This window comes from Glycine soja, chromosome 15 (assembly GCF_004193775.1).
Source record: "Glycine soja cultivar W05 chromosome 15, ASM419377v2, whole genome shotgun sequence".
In the NCBI taxonomy this organism is placed as follows: Eukaryota; Viridiplantae; Streptophyta; class Magnoliopsida; order Fabales; family Fabaceae; genus Glycine; species Glycine soja.
Window position 1 is genome coordinate 8,248,659 of NC_041016.1, and position 20,250 is coordinate 8,268,908.

Below are 20,250 nucleotides of genomic sequence, written 5' to 3' on the forward strand. Positions count from 1 at the left end.
TTCAGGGTAAACTGTCCGAGGATGCTGTCCATGTAAAGCATACAACCTGCAAGGACCACAAAAGGATTCTCCTGTCTCAGAGATTTAAGCCTTGTTTTCAAAAGTTGGTGGGGTTACTGACATGGATACAGCTGGAGGAAATAATTTTAGGACATCCAAATATACTTCACTGCTGGAATTTTCAAGGTTCCACTAGCATTATTGATCGGTGTTTGAGATCACAGAAAATTGCACATATTGATTAGATAAGGTTAATCGTTCCTACCCTGTAAAAACTTATTCATAGATGGCTAGGCTAGTCAATACAAATTGATGCCATGGTTTTGTTTTGTCACTCACAGGGCCATATTTTTGGCTATTTTATTTTGTCACATTCTTTTAGGCTACAGCGGAATCAATCAAGTTGATTATCCGTTTCTCACTGCTTTCATTGCGATAATGTTGAAATTCACTTCAAATGAAAATATCTTGATCTTGATGGATGGTTAATTTAATTTGTGCTAGAAAAGTTTGTACATGAGTGTATTATCACATTCACATAACAAGGATATCTCCTTGAAAACTACTTTTGCAGACTATTACTAGTGTGCTGTTAAAGCACCATGTAAGGAGTGGAATAAGTTGTGCATGCATTTGATCCTACATAGACTAAAAATGGTCCTAAAGGAACATTTAAATTTGTACCTTGTAGGCTTGGGAGTCAGCTATATCCATGTATGGTATCTGATACTTGTATCATATATGTGCTTCATAAAGCTTCACAAAAAAGTTTCCAAACCAGTGTGTCATATGAAACTTACCTTGAACTAATGAACTTACTAATCTTGAACGTCAGAGTTGATAGCCAATTTTCAGTTAAAGCACTAGGTGATAGTTATATATAATTATCAAAATAAAAACAATATAGAGAAATTAATGAGTGATATGAGTAAAGCTAATAATTTCTTGTGGTTACCACAAGATAATATATATTAGTAGCAAAAGCTGAACAGAGAAATGAGAAGTCTGATGAAGAAAGGGCCTATGTACTGTACTATTGGCAATGATTCCTGAATTACTAGCAAATTTCAAACCACATAAAAAAAGGGCATGTGAAATGAAGCATTGTTATCACAAGAAAGACTATTGGACAGGTTAAAATCGGTTTCTGAAACTATTGTTAAGTCTACAACTTTAATCTGCATAAGATTCACCATCTGCTTTATTTGAATTGATAGAAAATGTGAAATAAAATGGAATTTCAATCAATTTCGCTTTCCGATCGCTTAATATATAATGGAATGGAATTAAAAAAGATGAAATAGGTTCCATATAATTCATCCACAAAACATCTATTTTTCCTCCGTTTTAATTTGGAAAGTATGGGATTGTATTATATTTTTTTCATTATATTTATCATATTACTTATCTATCCTTCTTTAGCCTTTAGTCTCACGATTGAAGGTCACCCGATAGCTTTCGAGCTATTTCATGCTTCTTTTATTGTTTATTTTGTGTAATCAACCTGAATTACTACAACCTGAAGACCATTTCAATGTGCATCGAGGCTGATTCATAATAGCACATATCAGTTATATCATTCTAAAACTTCATTTCTCCTAGTCAAACAAATTTTGAGTTAATATGTTTTGTTACGGGAATTTTGAATTTTCACATGATCATATGATGTGAAAATTGTGTCTATCACAAACAATTTTCACATGAGCTTAAATATAAGAGAATCCATTTCCGTTTTGCCATGTAATTCTTTTTTCCCTGCCAATTGCATATTTTGTCTTTGGTGCCTATATATAGACAAAATATCATCTTTATTTCTACTTAATTAATTGATTAGTTACGAAAGATATGTTATCTCCGTGATTTATGTGCATGGATGTCAGTATTATATTAGGGACCATCTGCTATTTGTGAAATTTTCGGTCATTACTATTGTGATCGTATAAATTACTAAAACTTTTGCCCCAACGTTTCAAACCTGCACAGCTACACATGTCAATAATAATTAACATAGTTATGATGAAAAATGGGATAATACTGAATTCAAAATTAAATGAAATGCTGGTTTCTAAATTTGAACACTGTTATTAACCTGCTCTTCCAGGAAGGTTTCTCCCTTTAACTTGGCCATAGACATTGACATATGGGATAAAACTCAACAAAATGCACAACTTTTTGTAATCAAATGATAACAAAAATTATTTAGATGGTGAATACATATACACTATTTACTCTGTTTTTGTTTTATTTCCCAAAAAAAGTTTGATTAGGAAAGATAATTGTACATTTGTATAGCGAGATCAAACTTTCACTTCAAAATTACTTTAAAATAGTTTTATTATTTTAATTTAACATAAAATAAATCTTAATTCTAGAGCTACGTTTGCATTTCTATAGATAGTTATACGCGTCCCTTTAAATAAATTGACGACTAAAGTCACAAGTTACAAGTTAGGTACCTTATCTGAAAATCAGTTGACATGCAATACATGGACTATAAAAACTAAAAAGAAAAAAAAAATAAAGCATCAATATTAATCAAATCAGAGTCACAGTAGTGTGGACTTGGGTCTACAAGTACAAATCTTAAGTTTCTAAAGCTCACGCGGTTCAGCTCACGTGACAACACCGACACACACTACAGCTAAGCAAGTTGAGAATTTGGACACTCATTAGCCACTCATGAGTCATGACAATGAAAAAAATTCTAAACTATACCACCGTTGCTTACTTCTAAGTTGATAACCTTAATGTTCCTTTGAATTCATTTTAAATATGATTTAAGGACTTTAATTTTTAAATTTATATGTATGAAACATATCTGTTAGCAGAAGTAGAATTAGGTTAAATGAAAAAGGATACCCCCCCCAAATAAAAAACGTTCCCTGACATCTACTTCAACATTAAATATTTGCCCGGCCCTTTCTAATTTTTAATCTTGTTACTCGCTATTGTATAGGAATTATATAAGAAGCCAATCATCTCTCACAGCGGTCCTCTTGAATTGTACCTTGTTCTTTCTTTGCTTTCTTGCAATCCTTAGTGTCTTGTTTTTCAAATATTGCAACATTATCTATCTTCAAAGACAGTAAGAACTACCAGCAAAGTGTCTTCTTCTACTTTCAAATACCACATCTCAATTTTTCTTTTCTTTTCTTGTATAGATTTTATTTATAATTAACAATAACTTTATACATTTAAGTAAAATATAAGTTAATTGCTTTAATTTGATGTCATGTTCGAGTCCATTCTCTTTGATTTAAGAAGATATCAACAAATCACAAAATCAAGAGAGAAACGGACAAATATAAGTTAATCACTATAATTTCTTTTAATTGCTCATCATTATTGCTTTTAATTTGGCAGATAAATTAATTTGTATATAAAAATAAGTTAATTTTAGTTACAAATCATTATTGATTTTGTTTATTATATGTTAAATCCCCCCCCCCCCCCCTCCCAAATAAAATATCCTGGTTCTACCCGTCTGCTAGAAAGTCCGTCAGATTTTAGTACTTTGTAAAATTAATCTAATTTTCGGCTAAAGAATAATCAAACCTCAATACCTTAAAAGAATTACTTCTTCTCTCGACTAGGATATATCAAAATTTCATTTTACTTTCTACATGCAACATTTTAAGTTTAATTATAGAGTGTGTATTGTTTGCGGTGCTCACATGCTATGCTTTAAGCAAACCGAGTGCAGTATTTTAGGAATAATTAAAAAAATTCACTAGGAACTAGGGGCATCGGTGTTACACATAAAAAGGTTCCAAATTAATGTTGTTGATTCTACTGGACCCTCATAGCAAGTAGTTAAACAAGTAGATCCACCGACCCATGCAAGTAATATTTGTCCGGTTGGTTTAATCTTAACCATGAACAACCACATGAGATGGGAAGGGATAAGAATCTTTGGGACAAATATTCATTTTTCGCCTATATGCATATGAAATAATTAGAGCCATAACTTACTGTTTTTGATGAGATGAGAAGAGACGGAGAGAGAATAAGGCCCATCCACAACCATATCCTTACCTTTTTTTTCCCCTATATAAACTTGTATATCCATAAGTTTTGGAAAACAGAAGGGAAGAGAGAGAGAGAGAGAAAAAAGAGAAAGTGAAAATTAGAAACTCTTGTACTTGGTTTTATGCCAAATTAGGGACTCTTTTGGTTGTCAATTAGATCACAAAGATATGGAGGTTGCCATGGAACTGGAAGATGATCTATTTTTTGCTGATTTGAGCAAGGAAATTGCTCTACTAATTATGGATGAAGATGAAGATCCACTTGCTTCTTGTCCTCCTGACTCTCTTCAGGTACTTTACTACTTTCATTTCTTCCAACACATGCCACCACACATACTTTTTTTTTTCCTTATTCTTCTTCCAATTATGGCACTTTGAGAAGAGATTTTGTCTATTACAATAATATTAACATGGTCAAACGAATTTTCAGGCTTTTTCTGGGGCAATTCATCCTCCTCCACAGTTTGCTTTCATCTTTGAGCATGCTTTGAGAAGAGAAAGCAAAGGGACAGGTGTATTTATCCCTCAGGCAACACAGCCAAGAAGGAAGCAGAGGAAAGGAAGGGCTAATAATTCATATGCAAAACATCAAAAGCAGTCTCAAGATACAAGAATGGTTTCTCAAGTTCCTAACAAGAATTCTTTCAAATCCAGAAATGGCTGAGAATATTATATTATATTAGATTATATAGATCCTTGTGAAAAGCCAGCATAATCTTACAGATTCTACTGATTAATTTGTTTGCTAAGTTTAATAATTTGTGGATCTAATTCTTTTTAGCCTTTAGGCAATAATTATATGGTTATTTATTTTGTATTGTTTATGTATAGCTAAATTTACATGGGAAAACCATATATACCTAAATATTAGGCATGATGTAGGAAGGTTCACCCAAGGTTTTGTTACCTTCCTCTGCAGACAAGATTTTCGTTGTTATCTGGTTTGATGTGGTAAGTTTTGTCATGATTTCAAAGATACTAGTGTGACTATTTTCTTCATAGTTTTCCTTTCTACTCATTATATAACTGCAAGTTATCCTTTGTTTTTTATTTTGTACATATCAATCAACTTAATATCTCTGGTTCATATTCTTTAAGGTGTTAAGTAAGATTGGAAATGAAAAAGAAAAAGAAAAAGAAATAAAGGGGAAAAAAATCAAAAGGGAGGGGGGCGGGGTGTAAATTGATTCCATATCAAATAAAAAAACATAGATATTAATTTTGTAAAATTAATTTTAATTTAACCAGTTGAAATTTAAGAGAAATAATTTATATTTAAGGTTTTAGTCAAATTTAATATAAAATTCTTAAAACACTTATATTTTTCACTTCTAATTAAATGTATTTTCACAATAAACTTATTTTTTTATAATCAATCACACTATTTTTATTATGCAAAATTGCGTTTATGAAATAAATGTGTTTGGAGAGCTCAAAATATCCGTGATCGAAACATATGGTTTTTTTTTTCTTAATCTACCGTATTTCTTAGCCAAGAGTTGCATACTAATTCTTTAAAATACTTAAATTTATTTAAGGATCAAACTCACAATCTCCCCAACCGGCATATGCAATTGGTCCGTGCTAATATCGTGTAGTCTTTTTCTTCACATCTTCCATATCAAGAATCTTTCAAGTTTCAAAATGAAATTCCAAAGCATGTTCTTTGTGGAAAAAATAGAGCTAATTTGGATACGGTTGGAAAAATAATAAAAGTATGTTTCCATCGTGATATACATTTTAATATAAAATTTACTATTGAGATCAATTTAGGTATAAATTTTTAATTAAATAATAATGATTATATTTTAAAAGATAAATAAACAAATTCATGAAAAAAATTGAAGTAGTTTTCATGAAAAAATTGAGGCGTATAAATTAATTTTAATTTAAAAGAGAATTTTAAATTGTTATATTATTATTATTATTATTTAATAAAATTATTGGAACTAACTTAGTGTATAATTCCTCGAGTAAGATAAAGGCTGCAATTTGAATATGGATTTCTAGATCCTCATGTGGACCGGAGAGGACCATTATGCTCCAGTGAAGACTTTTTGATAGTGAATAGTAAAGGAAAAGCTTCGAACCATTGCTTTCCTTGAAGACAACAAGAAAGGAAAAGTCACTAAAAATTAAAATAATTTTCACTTTATCATTTTCTAGATCATATATTAACTAATAAGATTGGCATAGCAACGTAAAGTTTTATTATGTTTACATATGGAAAAATAATTTATTTAATAAAAAAATTTATATTCGATTATATTTGTATGTAAGATTTCCTTCAATCAAAGATATTAATATGATTTCTGAACCAACAAAAAATCTTATTAGCACCATTGGAAAAGTAAAGTGTTGTATATGATTGCAAGCATAAGTTTTGGGGTTTGCCTATAATGAAATTGTCAATCAATTATTCTTGGCCTTCCTGGCAAGATCTGCTGTTTAAGAATGTCCTATTGCGGTTGTCGTGGTTACAAAGAAATTTCCCTTTATTATTATTTTTAAAAATATGATTCTTCCTCTGTCAAAAGAAAAATATAGTATATGATTCTTCCAAGAAATTTTCCTTCTAGCCGACACCCTCAAGAAAAATGAATTTTTTATCAACGCCTTTTCTTTTTGGCCCAAAAGTTTAATCGACACCAAATACTACTACCACTCAAGTATAAGTTTATGTGCATAACTTTAGGACTGTATTAAGTAAAAAAAAAAAAAGTAAAAGAAGCATGATAGAAAAGAAAATGAATAATTTTTTTTAATAAGTTTTCAAATTGTTTAATTTAAAAATCAGAAACATAAAAATTAGAAATAAAAAATAGAAAAATTATCAAATATGCTGCATCACATCAATCACTCACTTAAAACACTTGTCTTATGAAAATATCAATCCCCATTTTGCTTTCAGGTTCATTAAAGCCAGCATGTTGCAAACAAAAACACGTTAATGACCTTCATTTTCTTCGCTATAATAATTGAGGGACACATTGACAGGATCAGCATAACAGCCAAGGAAGTGGCAGGGATGCTTCTTAGATTTTAAAGATATTTACGGAATTTTTCGTTCATCTTACATTTAAGAATTGGCTAGATAGAAGATATATAAAAAAGTTTATCTTTCTCTCAAATCTCATGCATCATTAGAGTCATCTGATCTCCCCCATAATAAATAAAAAAATTAAAATCATCTCATCCAAAGTATTATTATTCATTGTGGTGGTTAGTGGTCATCGTAGTTTTATCCTTGTTTAAAAACATCTCGGCCGATTAAGAAGAGAAATATGTTTATAGATTATTATCTCTTACTTTCATTTCTACTCCACAGTAAATACATTTGTGTAAATTAACTAAAGATGGGATAAGAATAAAAATATAATTAACAAAAGAGCAATTAATGTTCTTTAAACTTTGAAAACAAAAAATAAATAAAAGCAAAAACTTACAAAAAATTCGACAATTAGAAACACGAAGGTAGTAATAACCTTCGACACTCCAGATTTAGGACGAAATTTCAAATGAATAATGACTCAACCCATTGTTTGCGGGTCAGATTGAATTGGGCTAGACTAATTGGACTGGGCCTACTTTAAGAAATGGCCCGGTAAGGGCCCATAAAATTGGAATGTTGTTTCTTTTTCTTTCCATAGAATTCAGTGCTGAGCCTTTGTAGAAATTTGTGATGGCATCGGTTATGGTGAATCGAGGTGGTTCCAGGATCATCAAGTCAGTGTCTGCAGCTCTTGGTACGAGGTTTTTCGCAAAGGTTGCAACTGGGACTGACATAGTCTCTGCCGCACCCAATGCTTCTCTCCAGAAAGCTCGTACCTGGGACGAGGGTCTTGCTTCCAAGTTCTCCACCACTCCTCTCAAAGACATCTTCAAGGTCCCTCTTTTTCTATTTTTCAAACCCCCTTTTCTCTTTTTTCCTCAATTGCTAATGCCCCTTTTTTCCTTCATGTTTCAGGACAAGAAAGTTGTCATCTTTGGGCTCCCAGTAAGTTTAACTTGCAATTTTTTCTGATATGTTGATATGTTTTGGGGTGTCTCTTTGGTGTTTGTTGGTCTTGTTTTGTAAAATTTGGTACTATTTTATGTGGTTGAATGAATGCTTCCTATGGTCTAGGAAATGGAATTGTTTGAAAGAAATGTGTTACTTTTTTTTTGTTATAGACTTATTCCATAGTAATGTATTTTTTGCTTTGGCTTTCTCTCAGGGTGCATACACAGGAGTTTGTTCAAACAAACATGTTCCTCCTTACAAGGAGAATATTGATAAGTTTAAGGCTAAGGGGATAGATTCTGTTATTTGTGTGGCTATTAATGATCCATATACTATGAATGCGTGGGCTGAGAAGCTTCAAGCCAAAGATGCTGTAAGCTACCCTGTTTTCCTTGCATTACTATTAAAAAAAAGCTTCATGTGCTGAGTTTTTCTACCTACAATGTTGCGTGTGCGCTGGTGATTAGTTTTTACTTTTTGCCTTGAAAAACAGTTGGTATTTCTTTATTTGCGCTGTTGAATTTTTGTTACCAATTTCTTGTGTCACAACTAAAGGATCATTGAATCTGTAAACTCGTTTCTAATTGAGTTTGGGATGTTGTGCTGTGCATTGTCATCTTGTTAGTACTAATCACTAGTTTGAAGATAATGCATCAACAGTGCAGCAATTTGGTTAAATGAAATATATGAAATTGTAGTAATTTTAAATTAAGCTCTTCAGTGAACATAATATGTTCAATAAATATGGAGATTTCTATGTTGATTATCATGCATCAATCAACGTTTTGAATTAGAATTTTTTTCTATTTGCTGCCTTATGGTATTCTCATTTCCTCCTTTTTGGGAATTGGTTATGAGCATTGTCTTTTCTTATTATATAACATTTGTCTCCAGATTGAGTTTTATGGGGACTTTGACGGGAGCTTTCACAAAAGTTTGGAATTAGTTACTGATCTCTCTGGTGCATTGCTTGGAACTCGATCAGAAAGGTATATCATATACCCTCCTTGAACATTTGTTTGGTTTTGATGTTCTAGAAAACTTGTTTATTCTGATATTTTAAAACTAGACCATACACCAAAGTGTTGCGACAAGTTCATTGTTTAAAAAATTAACAATGGACGTAAAGTACTGAAGGATTTACCAAGTAATGACAACATCGCAAAGTAAATATATTAACAATGTCAAACTTTAGAACTTCTGATTCAACTTGGTTTGCTACCACTTGCTGTTTTTTGACCAAATACGGGTTTTGACCAGAAACCAGACCAATTGATTTGGACGGCTAATCCTTAGAACATTGTTTTCTACACAAGACATGTCTGTTCTGTTTTGCATTATAGATTATAGATTTCAATTCTCAGAAAAGTAGCTGTTGTTTCGTTGTAGATGGTCAGCATACGTGGTAGATGGAAAGGTTAAGGCTCTTAATGTTGAAGAAGCTCCATCTGATGTTAAGGTTTCTGGCGCAGATACCATTTTGGGACAGATTTGAAATCTCTGTTGGTTTGTATGTACGTAGTAATAGGTTTTCAATAAAATGTACATGATACTTCCAGCTGATCCAATGTTTTGACTCGAGAGATTTTGTCCTTTTTGTTGTAACTACTCCCTTCTTCATTCCCTGGATGCATGGTTATTCGATTAACAGGCAATCAAGATGTAAGAAAAAATTCTCTTTAAATGACTGTACTTAATTTTAATTAGACTCAGATATAACTTCTTTCAAATATTCGTTGTATTGAAATGTAGAGATTTCAAACAAAAAGTGATTGAGAATCCAAATCATGTCTAAACAGTTTTTTTTAACCAATCAAATTATATGTGATTTTGTCATTAATTAATTTTTAATTTTAAATTAGTTATTGATTATTATTTTTTAAAATTTTATAATTACAGCATTTTTAAATTAAAAAATATGATTAAAGATAACTTTAAGTTTAAACCCTGAAATCTTTTTAGTTACTTTAACACTTTTTATAAAAAAAATATTTTGGGGTTTAAGGTTTAAAAATTTCTTATTATTGTTTCTTAAGCATAGTTTTTATAAATGTATTGAAAGTTATTAATTAAAAATATTTTAGGGTTCAGACTTCTAGAATTTATTTTTAATTTAAAAAAGTTTATAATTTTAAAATTTTAAAAAATAATAATCAAGCACTAATTTAAAAAAACAAAAAAATAATTAATAAAAGCATGACTTATAATTTGATTGGTTAAAAATTAACGGTATTAAAACTCTTCAAATTAGTGGGACACCATAGAAACTCTTTTATAAACAAAGTACTTTATTTTAAACTTAAATCTTGGAAAAATGTAGATACCGTTGTAAATTATAATCTACGAGCACGGCTATATTGTACGAAAAATATAAAGAACGAAATGCACTATCACTTAATTAAACCCTGATTTAGCTATATTGTTGTCAATTAATATTTAGCAATATTCGTGTGGCTCTGTACAATGAAATTTTTGTAACATTTAGCATTTTCCATAATGCTCTAATCTACACATTCCAGAACATTACTTTTGGATAAAATGTGTTTGAAGTCTTTTGATCAAATTTTTCTTAATTCCTCCATTTTAAAATTCATACTTTTGGCCATTGTTTTCAAAATCAAAATCGGTTTGATAACAAATTCAGATACTCCAAAAAACCCGAAGCATTTTAGAACTGGTATCCGGTCCAAAATCGATATTAAACCGATTTGAATTGATCTTTTTTATTTTTATTTTCATTTTAAAAAAATTAAAATAAATAAAAATATATATTAAATATTTCATATAAATATTAATCATTTTATTAATTATTATTAATTTTATTTTATAAAACAAATAATTTAGTCATATATTAATTTATAATTTTTTAAATCTTAATTTTTTATAATCTTATATTATTTTATTACTTAAAATATCATATAATATTAAAAAGTATACAATTGATTCAATTATGATTAAACCATTCAACAATTAATCAATCTCTTCATTGATTTAATCTCCGATCCAATTATAAAAACATTGCATTTAGCCCTTGACTTTCTAAAATGTTATGGAATTCATCTGTGTCCTTTGGCACTGTTAGTGAGTTGGTTTACATTACTAACATCTGTCTGTAATGCCTTGTTGAGCCAATAATGTTAGAATGAGAAAGGTTAATCCTCTCAACTCCAGCAATTCTTTGACAAGTTAGTTTTTACTAAAGGAATTTAAGAATCCCAATCACTAATCGGGATACTCCTTTTTAATCATATGCAGAAAAAAAATTCTGGACACCGCATGCATTTAATTTGATATTAAAGATGTATATTTAGGAAGTGACTGAGATTATTAATCATAAAATTAATTAGCAAAATTAGAGACTACAAAGTGAAGGACCTCTAAATTTAGTAGTAACCCAATTTCTTTTGGTCGACCAAAATATTTATGTGGCGGGGATTACCTTTAGAGTGAAGAAGGAGCCTAGAGAGAGAGAGAGAGAGAGGAGTGCTGAAGACAGGAGCCAAAAAGGTGGATTAAAGGACAAGACAAGAATGATAGGTTGCGCTATGGAGTCATGCATGTAAAGGCAAAAATAAGCCTCGTACATGTTGGAGTGCATGTTTTGTTCGTATGTTTCATTGGCATTTTCCAACTAAACTTAAGGAATCCCAGCCACGAAGCCATGACACCCGGTTTGGTGAAGCGACTCACCAAGTCATTGTCTGCAACTCTTGGGTTCAGATCTTCTTCCTCTGTCGCCAAGGTTACAACTGGAACTGACCTTCTCTCGATTGCACATAATGTTTCTCTTCAGAAAGCTCTCACGTGGGACGAAGGCGTTGCTTCTATGCCATTCTCATTTTCAAACCATTTTTATCCTTTTGGCTCAGTTACTATAACTAATGTCCTCTCCCCACGATGTTTCAGTACAAGAAAGTGGTCATATTTGGAATCCCGGTGAGTTATATATCTTCATACTTTTCTTATCAGTTGATGCCAGGTTTTAAATTGTGGTGCATAACGTCAAGGTACTTTCACACTCCGCAATCGTATCACGACCACAATGCGGTCATATCAGCCGCATTTTTCTGCAATTGTTTCCAATGTAAAGATTTTCTGGCTCACCGTAATCGCAATTGCAATTTAAAACCACATTATGCATTTTAGGTTGTGTTGTACTGTAGTACTTATTTTATAAAATTTCTGTGATATTTTGTGTGACAGAATGGATACTTCATGTGTTCTGAGGAAAAAAATTGCTTGAAACAAATTAATGGGCACTATTTTCATGTTGTTTTTTCCAAAATATTTGTTGTGATGCTTTGGCTATCTCTCAGGATGCATTCACAGGGGTTTGTTCAGAAGAACATGTTCCAACTTACATGGATAATATTGATAAGTTTAAGGCTAAGGGAATCCATGCCGTTATTCGTGTCTCGATTAATGATCCATTTACTATGAATGAGTGGGCAGAGAAGCTTCAAGGCAAAGATGCTGTAAGTTTTATACATGTCTTCTTGCCTTACTAGTTACTTTCTCCATTCTTTTTAACTACTGTTGCTTGATATTAGTAAATAAAAATTAAGAAATATAATTAATATTCACATTTGTATCAAGATTGTTATATGATTTTATATTATACTACATTTTTATTTATCAACTAATTTTTTATCATTTATTATTTCCCTTTCTCTCTCTAATGATATAATCAATAAAATGGTAATTATTATTTCCCAAGTTACCTTTTTATCCTAATGTTGTATTACATTCACTTCTGTCGATTTTTTTTTTCTTTTGGGGTATTTTTATTTTTATTTTACCTTTTTGGTGTATTTTTTTTACTGCTTTAATCTTTAGCCTAATGTTATGAGTGCAACTCTCTATTTTACTTTTTTAAAATTGGACTTCTAGATTGAGTTTTATGGGGATCGACTTTGATGGGAGCTTTCACAAAAGCTTGAAATTAGTTGCAGATCTCTCTAATGTTTTGCTTGGAACTCGATCTGAAAGGTATATATATATATATACCCTCCTTGAATTAAGACTTGATACATTCTGTCTTTCAAATGAACATTTATTTTGCTTTGTTATTTTAGAGGACTTGCTTTCTTCTAATATTTTGAAACTGAACCCGAACACTGAAATGGTGAGGTCACAGGTTCTTGTTTAAAAAAGAAAACAAAAGATGGATGTAAGTGGCAAAGAAATTACCAAACAATTAATGGTATCATAACAAAGTAAATATGTTTAACAATGTCAAACTATTTTCATGCTCAAGAATGTATACTTTTAAAGAGGAAATAGACATAGACATTTGATTCAGAAGTTAGAAATTAGAAAAAATGGTAACAACCTGATTCCTGGACGTGTAGTCCTTAGAAGATTGCTTTCTACATAAGACGAATCTATTATATTCTATCTTTGACTACAGATTTAAGATGCCAATTCTGAAAAGATTACCTATTGTTTGCTTGTAGATGGTCAGCATGTGTGGTAGATGGAGTGATTACAGCTCTTAATGTTGAAGAAGATCCGTCTGTTGTCACGGTTTCTGCTGCACAGACTATTTTGGAACAGATTTGAGGTTTCTGTTTACATGTATGAAAAAAGTTTACATTATAGTATTAGGTTGGTTTATAATTCAGTAAAATTGAATTTGATCGATTGAGATTTAGCAGGTTGGTTTATTTTTTATTTTTAGTTTTGAATTTTAAATTTTTTTTTAAAAAACAATCAATTCTTTGTTTTAATTTGAAAATAATTTTAAATCAACTTTTAAAATATAATTAGTTTCAAATAAATTTATTTTAAGAGTTTCATATCGTATTAAAATTAATTTTAAAGTATTTTTATGTGGTAGTGATAACAATGATAATAGTGGTGTTGTTAGCAATGACGGCGGTAAAGATACTGTTATGACAATGACGGTGATAGTGGAAGTGATATTTGTAGTAGTGGCGATGTCAATGATGATGACAATGATGACAAAGTAATGGTGGCGATGTTGATGATGACAATTAGTGGTGGTGTGGTGACGGAGGTGGTATTAGTGGTGGTGGTGGTGATGGTAGTAACAATGTTAATGGTAATGGTGGTAATAGCAATATTAGTGGTGTTGATAACGATGGTGTTGATAGTAACAATAGTGGGTGGTGGTGGTGGCGACGTTAATGGTGGCGTAACAATGACGATAGTGGTGGTGGTAATAATAACAATAACACTGACCGTGACAATAATGGTGATAGTAGTGGTGATGATAACAATACTAATAATGCTAGTGATATTGGTGACTACAATGATGACAATGAAAGTGTTAGTGGTGGCATTAAGTGGTAGCTGTGTGGTGCTAATAAAGGTGGTAACAATGATAGTGCCATTAGCATTGATGATGTAGTGACGGTGACAAACTAGTTATGACGTGACGATGACAGGAATGATATTGGTGGTGGTAACATGTAGAAAATGTATTTTTTAAAAACTAAAAATCAATTACAAAACATTTTTGCTTGGTTTTGAAAATTAGTGTGAAAGTATTTTAAAAATTATTTAAAAACTATTTTTGTCAAACATTTTTTTAAAATTGCATTTGAAAATTTGAAAATAAAAATTTGTAACCACCCGCAAAGAGACCATTAATTACTTACTCGATGTTTGTAGCTGATAAAATGTAACTCTAGAGTTGCTGTTGGTTTAGTTTTTGAGTTTTGGACTTCTTTCTGATGTCACTAATTAATCCCTTTTACCTGGACCAAATTATACGGGAAAAGAAGATTCTGGCATGCGTCACATTTATGTTTGGTAATCCTTCGCTTTTGTATTTATTTGATTAATGTTATTCATTATCTTTTACGATCTTCTTGAGACTTCCGTGACGTTTCTGCTTGTCACATCTTTTAACCTTTTTTTTTTTTTGAAAAATGACCATCAAATTAAACTAAAGGTCGATTGCCAAAAATTAAACTAGAGATATATGTAGGTAGCACACACAAATTAAATAGATGGTTTTATGTAAGTAATTAGTTTGAATGGAAATAGGACAAGGCAAGTAGGTTCTGTATGCCGACCTTGACTTACTTTTTGCATGTTTGGAACTACATTACCACACCACATCAACGATAAAAATTGTCAACTAGTTCAATTGATGCATAAGCTACTTTTTATAAGCTACATTACAAATTTAGAACATATTTGTTTTTCGGTTGAAAATATTATGACACGAATTTCGAAATAAATTCAACGGATCAACAAATTTTGAGTCAAATTTTAAGGGATCTTATAATTTAAGAATAGTTACAAAAATAAAACTATAAAAAAAGAGACTGATTTGATCTTAAATTAAAAGATCTCCTCATAGATATTTCATGCTTAATATATATAAAGATAAAATGATACAACTTTTTTATAATTAACATAAAAAAATAATTGGATAGTCAAATTAACATCATCCATATTATATCTGGGGGACTAAAATATTCACTGGTAACAATGACAAAATTGTATGATATTCAATTATGCATTGATGGATCTTAATCATAATCTTCCACTCTCTTTTAGCGCACGTTTGGTACAAAAGAAACACAAAGGAAATATAATAATCACTATGGCTAATATCATAAGGATTTATAATGCTATGTTAATCTTGCGTTAGCTTTATACGTGGCACTCAAACCTTACAATTTTTAATTTTTTTAATGTTTGTCAGCTTCATGTCTACGTGGCGTATCCGTATTCATACTTCCTACATTAGATGTAGGTATAGAAAAGTATATGTAGCATGAGTAATTTACTTTGTAAGTGGCCCATATCAATCACCAAATTAGAAAAATCGGAAGATGCTCTAGCTTATTTGATTAATGCGAATCAAGTACTGTCATGTAAAAGGTGTAAACATGGATAAGAAACCATGAAACTATATCGGAGATGCATTAAATAGTCGTCCAACGTAAAAAACCGCTGGCTCTTATCAGCTGATCATAAATAATTTTAATTCCTAAGCTTAATTGATAACAATGCAGGACGCATACCAACGAGCACATTGGTTATCATAGGCGTCTCTTGCAATCTTCTTGGAAAAATTGAGACAGCATAGTAAAGTTGATGATTACCCCGAGCCAAGTCTTCATAGCTTACCATGTCCACTCTGAATGAAGAAGTGAAACACATTGAAAGTATTAGTCAATAGTCAAATTTCAAGCAATAGTAGTATCATTCAAAATTAGACCATAGACATTCACATTACCAGAATGCAAATTGTCACACTTTATTTAGAGCAGCAGCAAATAGTATACCAATAGGGGTGCAATTTTTGTTTCATCAAGATAACAAATTTATGACTGCTACACAAATTCAATTTTATACCTGTGTTGTTTATTGGCTATTAACTTTAATGTTCTTTTTTTTCTGTTGTCCACTGTGGATAACAAATACCCTCCAAAAATTGCAAATCAAGGTTACCTAGAAATTACATTACTAGGTAACTTATTGTAATAAACTTATTTTCAAAGTACAAATTACTAAGGGGCTTTATAGATTAGGAGTAACCTGAACAAATGGAGGAGTTTCCGTTTGAAAAGATTGCATGTTAGTAACAAGTGGGAGAACATCTGAACTAACATCATGAACTGCACCTCCACTCTCTTTACTAGGAGAACCCCCAATGCCATTCTCTTCAACAGGCTTCCTTGAAGAAGGGAAGTCTGAAGTGGCCCCGCTATGGACAGCAATGAGAGGAGAACTTGACCGTTTTGAGCTAAGATCAAGGCGTTCAATCATCCGCACAACTCCAGCAATGCCTGCATTCATCTCGCGCTGAACACCTTTACTCAGCTCTTTTACTGAGACATTATGAGCAAGTAACTTTTCTTTAAGGTCGCGTGTACCTTTTGAAATTGATTCCTTATATCTGTTGCAATATTTCAGATATATTAGCATTAATTAATGGATGATAGTTGCAGCATACAACAATCCAAGTGCTAACATGTCTACCTGGCTGAAGCAGAAGAAAATTTGGATTTGAAGGACTTGGGGAAGGAAAACATATCAGAAGTGTTTGGTCTCCTTGCACTATCAGGATTAGTATTTAATGCTGGAGGTTGAATGCTAACAGTAGATGGAACACCAGAAGCTGGTGAACTACCCCCAGATGGTGAAGTTGTAAGTGTTGTTTGCAGCCCAGAAACATGCATGGAAGAGTTACCAAGAACCTTGGATGTACCAGCACCAGGTGATCTCTTCCTTTCCTGTCCCGGAACATAACGAACTCTTTTTACGGCAGAATCTAGGCGCCTCATAATCTGGTCATAATCAGGGTCATCTGAGCAAAAATCCTGCAAATAATTTGCCTCTGATCATTGAATGAAAGTATGATACTTGTATCTAGGAAACTAATACCAATTGAAATTAACACAGCAAAACAGTTCAACAAAGATCAATTCTTAGATATCTTACATGGCCATCATTAAGCTGTCCAAGGGGGGCACGAGAATTAGCCAAGTTTCTTAATATCATACGTTTCTGAGCTTCCACAGCAGCTAGAAGCTCTTGGCTACAAAAGGATAAGCAATTGATGAAAATTGAAAACTGCTAACCATGCCCATAAAGGCTTGTAACAAGTATTTGAAAGGGAGGAGGAAAAGTTGACTTGGACTTTTTTAGGGGGGGAGGGGGTGTTGCAAGTGAACATATACCAGTCAGGGTCTTTCAGAGCAAGTGATTGCCAACATATTGGGCACTCTTTGCTTCTTTTTGACCTAAAGAATAAAAGAGTTGTGTAAGAAGCAGGCATCATAACTCGCTATTGTCCATATTTGCAAAAAAAAAAAATGATACAATTGCTTCTCATATAAGACCAAACATGACCTATTCATCAAGCAATTAGGCAGCTTACCATTCAATAATACACGGCAGATGGTATTCATGTTTGCAACAGGTAACCTGGAATTGAAGAAGAAACATATTAATACTCTGTTAGAAATGTAATATCAGCAGACTGCAGTATACAAATTTTCCTTATGATTATCTACAGGTCGCAACTCATCCGCAAGCAAAACATAATCAAACACATCAAAGTAGATAGATAACAGTAACACATTGTTGAAAATATGTTGTAACACTCACAGGATTCAACAATCTTAATCCTCGAACACACCTTGAGATCTAGAAAATAAAAAAATTAACTCACATCCACACACACAAAAAAAAAATTATCAATTGGTGCAAGAATAAGAACAAACAACAGCACAGCCTTCTTCGAATATGCACATAACTGCACGCCAGAATTTTCCGTAGGTGCTAACACTGTTGCTGACAGAAGCAGATCCACACATATATCTCAAATTAAAGCAAAACAAAACACAGTAAAGTTCTAATCAAGTTCAAGCGAAACCACATAATCCCAAGCCAGGAAAAGAAAAAGTGAAAACAATCAAATTCCCAAAAAGCACACAAACTTCTCAATTTTGACCAAAACATTATCAAAATTCAACAGGGCTGAACCAACGAGTTCGTGGGCATGCGATCAGTGGTTCAAGTTAGTAACTTTCTCAGAAACCCAAATGCAGAAAGCAAAAAAACCAGTGGTGGATCAAAACATACATCAGATGGGTTATAAAAGGTGAAGGGCTCTAGGCATATACTGCAGGAGTCTTCAGAAGAATCGTCGAAAGCTACAGAAGAAGGAGCTGAAATGGGTGGAATGTGTGTCAGAGACGAAGAAGAAGAGGTGAAATTTGCCATGGTTAGCAGCACAGTGGTGTGTGTGAGATGGATAAGAGTTTTACGGTGAAGGAGAAGAAGAAAAGAACCCTAGAAATGGCCAAGAGAGTGTGTAAAGGGTCAAAGAAAAGAATTGTACAAGGCAGATAAAGAGGGAAGGAAGCAGAAAATGTAGGGGAAATCCGATTCAGACGCTTTGATGAAATCAAACGTATGACACTACGCTTATCTCATGATTTTTGTCTTTAATAATTATTAATGGAGAATTAATTAACTTGCTTTTGGGTTTCTTTTTCTCTTTTTGTGTTTTGATGTTTTCTGCTTAACCTTATAACCTTAACTCCTAATCCCATGTATATGGTCTTTTTCCATGAGTCATGATTATATGGGTTATGTTTGAATAAAAATTGAGCAAATTTTTTTTTTGTGAATTTTAATACATGAAGAAAAAAAATACTTTTAAATCATTTCGATTAAAATTTAAACATTTGCATAATCTTGTAATTATGTAAGATATATATATATATATATATATATATATATATATATATATATATATATCTTACATAATTACAAGATTATGCAAATGTTTAAATTTTAATCGAAATGATTTAAAAGTATTTTTTTTCTTCATGTATTAAAATTCACAAAAAAAAAAATTGCTCAATTTTTATTCAAACATAACCCATTTGATATATGCATTTTATTAGACCAATTCATGAGAAAATATATGAATGATATGTTAAGACTATCCAAAGGCACCAACTAAAAAATTACTATACAGACCTAACTATTTTTAAAGAGCAAAAATCTCTTTGGAAGAGAGTAAATTGGAGTAATTTATATAATCTATAATTTATAACAATAATAAAAAGAAATGTCCCATTTGATATATGCATTTTATTAGACCAATTCATTCAACTACTCCCTAAATTATCTACTACTCACTTTCAGCTTCTCACATCAAGTCAATTCCCTCCCTTAGTATTATTCCCAATATACCATTGTTATTTTCCATGAACTCACATTTACATGCATCTGATCAGTATTTTTCTTTCTTTCATTGTAACATTTTTACATTATGTGTTTCTATTCTTCACAATTACATATAATAGATATATAGAGAGAGAATAAGAGAAACTGAAAAAAAAACCTAAAAAATATAAAAGGTAAACAGACAGATACAATAGTGTATGTTTGCCACTAATTTTTTTAATACCTCTTCTCTTTGTCACATTATTTATTTGATCTTATATTTTATGGTATACAAAAAAAAATTATATAAATATATTTTCGCTTACATAGATAGGCGTTAAGAATATATTTTACTTAATATTCGCAATCCTCCTCCAGCCGATACTATTTGTAAGTTTTGTACTATTCAAAAAGAAGATTAAATTACTATTTAACTTCTCTAATTTATTATCAATATTTAATTAAATTCTCTAATTATTAATTAATTTAATTGAATTTTCTAATTATTTAAAAGATTTAATTGTATCATTTTTGTCAATTAAATATAAACAT

General features: G+C 31.4%; 3 protein-coding genes and 1 pseudogene across 3 annotated transcripts; 3 read left to right on the forward strand and 1 right to left on the reverse strand.

Annotated features, from left to right (window-relative positions):
- Positions 1-3,793: 3,793 nt before the first annotated feature.
- On the forward strand, positions 3,794-5,029 carry LOC114386669. Its single transcript, XM_028346698.1, has 2 exons — positions 3,794-4,319; positions 4,459-5,029. Exons 1-2 carry the CDS (start codon positions 4,197-4,199, stop codon positions 4,690-4,692), a joined length of 357 nt encoding a protein of 118 aa, XP_028202499.1. The 5' UTR covers positions 3,794-4,196; the 3' UTR covers positions 4,693-5,029.
- Positions 5,030-7,679: 2,650 nt separating this feature from the next.
- On the forward strand, positions 7,680-9,743 carry LOC114386876 (peroxiredoxin-2F, mitochondrial-like). Its single transcript, XM_028346940.1, has 5 exons — positions 7,680-7,914; positions 7,996-8,025; positions 8,246-8,404; positions 8,926-9,020; positions 9,421-9,743. The coding sequence occupies exons 1-5, from the start codon at positions 7,711-7,713 to the stop codon at positions 9,524-9,526; spliced, it is 594 nt and encodes a 197-aa protein (XP_028202741.1). The 5' UTR covers positions 7,680-7,710; the 3' UTR covers positions 9,527-9,743.
- Positions 9,744-11,692: 1,949 nt separating this feature from the next.
- Positions 11,693-13,593, forward strand: LOC114388136 (annotated as a pseudogene).
- A 2,233-nt stretch (positions 13,594-15,826) lies between these two features.
- Positions 15,827-18,937, reverse strand: LOC114385689 (E3 ubiquitin-protein ligase RHF1A-like). Its single transcript, XM_028345713.1, has 7 exons — positions 18,604-18,937; positions 17,897-17,943; positions 17,697-17,759; positions 17,458-17,554; positions 16,996-17,336; positions 16,552-16,912; positions 15,827-16,150 (listed from the first exon to the last, which is right to left on the reverse strand). Exons 1-7 carry the CDS (start codon positions 18,742-18,744, stop codon positions 16,130-16,132), a joined length of 1,071 nt encoding a protein of 356 aa, XP_028201514.1. The 5' UTR covers positions 18,745-18,937; the 3' UTR covers positions 15,827-16,129.
- Positions 18,938-20,250: the final 1,313 nt, after the last annotated feature.